Here is a 2,952-nt window from a genome sequence, read left to right on the forward strand (position 1 = left end):
TCAAAATTCTTTGGTGTTTGCTGGTTTGCACATTCAAAGGGCTCAAAGTTGTGTTATTGTTTAGTAAATGATACAGTCAAGTTTATTTACAAAATAAAAAACTACATCACGTGTAATCTTATTGTAACTTTTGTTGGCCTGTTTCCCTTATTATTACAAAAGGGTAAACAAAAATACAGTCTTGTTAAACATTACAAAGCTGTTTTGCCTCTTTCCAGTTTGCACGAGAAAAAAGAGACTATATAGACAATATCCAAGGTCGTAAATTGGTAATATGTTGTGATGGGTCTACAGGTCTTGCTTCACATACATTAGGGCTCAGTGATGAATGTGTCATTCATTCTAGTGGAATATTTGGAGCCGTGGCTGCAGTTGAAAGAAACAATGAAACTTTAGTACCAAGACCGGAGAAGCGTATTCATAATCTTTCTTTCGACTTATCTGCATACATATCATCCGCATTTGAAGAGAATGGGAGTTCAAAATTCACTTTGAAACTATTTGGAAATTCCAGATGTAGATATATGGCATTAGCTGTAAATAAATGCGACTCGAATATTGTCAGGGCATTGAAAACAGTATTAGATAAGTCAGTAAGTACTTCTATTGTTCATTTATTTTGTAAATGTTTATTATTCATTGTACGATATCAATTATCAGGACATAAAGGACACATTTTTCTGCTTTATTGATAGATATGTTCAAAAAGTACTTTTTATCTAATACATTACTTTGTTTTACAGATGATGAGGAATATATTTTTAAAATGTTACAACATATATAAACGGTCAGACGATGCGAGTATCAGTGACTCGTATTGTCTTAACAACATGAAGTTCAGTCCGAGATTATACGAGATCAAGTTATCACAAAGAATGGAAAATGTCGCTTATATATCTGACTGTGATCTCTTTATAATAACCGAGGGTGAAGCATCAAGGTCATATAACTTTAATACAGGTACATTTGTTTTTATCTTGTTAGTGTAGATGCTCATATGCAACATTTAAAATAATGTTTCCATGATAAAACATGTCACAGATTTTTTTTCTGATTCTTTATTTCAATTTAGGATGGTTTACATTTGCATATGATTTGATTATTTGCCAAGAAAAACGACATATGAGTAAAGTGCTATTAAAAATTTCAAATATACTCGGATTACACATGACAAAACATGATATTGTCTTTGAATAATGATACATGAATAATTGTTGGAATATTAAAAAACTATTCAAAATTTAAAGCATTACATTTTAACTAAATTCTTTAATTGTATTGTATTGTATTTTGTATCAAGCATCTGCTTCATTATCGCATTAGTTAAAAACAGATATCTTTGACATTGTAAACGAACATAGTTATTATATTTTCAGGAATGGATATTAACCTTGGTATGAAAGGGTTATCTAGCCTGCAGCCGTTTATAGAGATGGTTACACTAGCCGAAACGGAATATTCCATCATGCAATCTCTTGTTTTTAAAATGGAACATTCCGAAAGAATCTGTAGGGAATTTCTTAAATTTGGTTTGAAGGAGTATTTATTCTTATGACATTTTGTTCCACATTTACCTTTACCCTGCTAAACCGGATTATGATATTTTTGGCCACCATTATATTTTTTAATTTATAACCACGCAAGTCTGCGCATTCATGCATTCGGACAAGGTCCAATACTGTTGGCAGACTAACTTTATAATGATATGGTGATATATATGTAAATTGAAAATGGTCAATTACCAAAATTAGAAAGTTAATTCCAGTAAAAAAGAAGAATAAGGGTTAAAAATCTGTGATTTGCTTTTTTTATATTATAATTCATTCATATCATTTCTCTATCATATATGAAACTTTTTGGTTTCAACCTATATTACTATTTGTAATTGTATGGAACACGATAATCATGCTATATCATTTTATACTTATTTTTAGTTCCGGGATTAACCCGCCTGTACCCGTAAAAAGTATACTTGTATACTTTTAATCATCACAAAATTGCATCTTTTAGCAAATTTCATAAAATGCTTTGTAGCAAGTAAATGTAAGTGGAAACAAAAGGTATTCCTAACAATAAGGGATTTGGTTGCACTGTTAACTTACAAGCATTTAAACAATGTATTTCCGCAGCTCACCTGTTTCGTATGTTTAAGCCCATTTTCTTTCGACCATGCCTTTTAAGAGCTGCTCCGTTAACCACCTTTGAATATAAATCGTCAAATATCCTTTAAATTTCTACTTTTTCCTCCCTGAGCCATAATTTCTTTATGAGGCCTGCTTGCTTTGAAGTTTTCAGACAAGTTGACAACCTTTAACAATTTTCTGTTACCAGTAATTGGTGTTACACAGAGGGCGAGCTCGTTATTTATAAATCAAGCAATCCGCTCGCGACTTTCATTTGGATATTTCTACATTCTTGCAATAATTTACGGTTACAGACACAATATTGTATAGAATCCCTTGACAACAATTCAATCAGAATAGAGAGTTTCTTAACGTCCGAGAGCGACACGTAATGTTATAATAATAATGATTGTAACAACATGTCTGTCATTAAGATGTCATCTAATAGAAGGAAGTAAAATTCTTGCATCAAGAAATGCAGCTTAGTGGTGAAGGCATTAGGAAAAAACATTTTTCTTCTTTCATTGATATTTATCAGTTTTCAACTACATTCGTATAAATATCAGTCTTTTTACAGAAATATTGTCTAATTAAATCACTCATCTATTAGGCATAATGGGCTTTTTAAATACCGATGCCAAATTTATACAGTTGTTTGTGAAATTAATGACTGAATTTCCTTTGGATAATGAACATGTTACCTTCACTAATACTTTGATGACATTAGAGCTGATCAGTTCCATTTCAGACAGTACTATTAAAATTAATTCATATCGATGCGCTACATATCCCCTAGTAAAATACTAAGACTACTCAGTTGATATTGAAA

General features: G+C 31.2%; 1 protein-coding gene across 1 annotated transcript; it reads left to right on the plus strand.

The window, feature by feature from the left end:
• Nucleotides 1-218: 218 nt before the first annotated feature.
• On the plus strand, nt 219-2,190 carry LOC132737275 (uncharacterized; the record flags this gene model as incomplete). Its single annotated transcript, XM_060724534.1, has 3 exons — nt 219-593; nt 744-960; nt 1,377-2,190. Coding segments are annotated over 3 exons (771 nt in total), but the record flags the coding sequence as incomplete, so codon positions are not given.
• Between the last annotated feature and the right edge of the window lie 762 nt (nt 2,191-2,952).

This window comes from Ruditapes philippinarum, unplaced genomic scaffold (assembly GCF_026571515.1).
Source record: "Ruditapes philippinarum isolate M1 unplaced genomic scaffold, ASM2657151v2 ctg26394_1_1_1_1, whole genome shotgun sequence".
Taxonomy (NCBI): domain Eukaryota; kingdom Metazoa; phylum Mollusca; class Bivalvia; order Venerida; family Veneridae; genus Ruditapes; species Ruditapes philippinarum.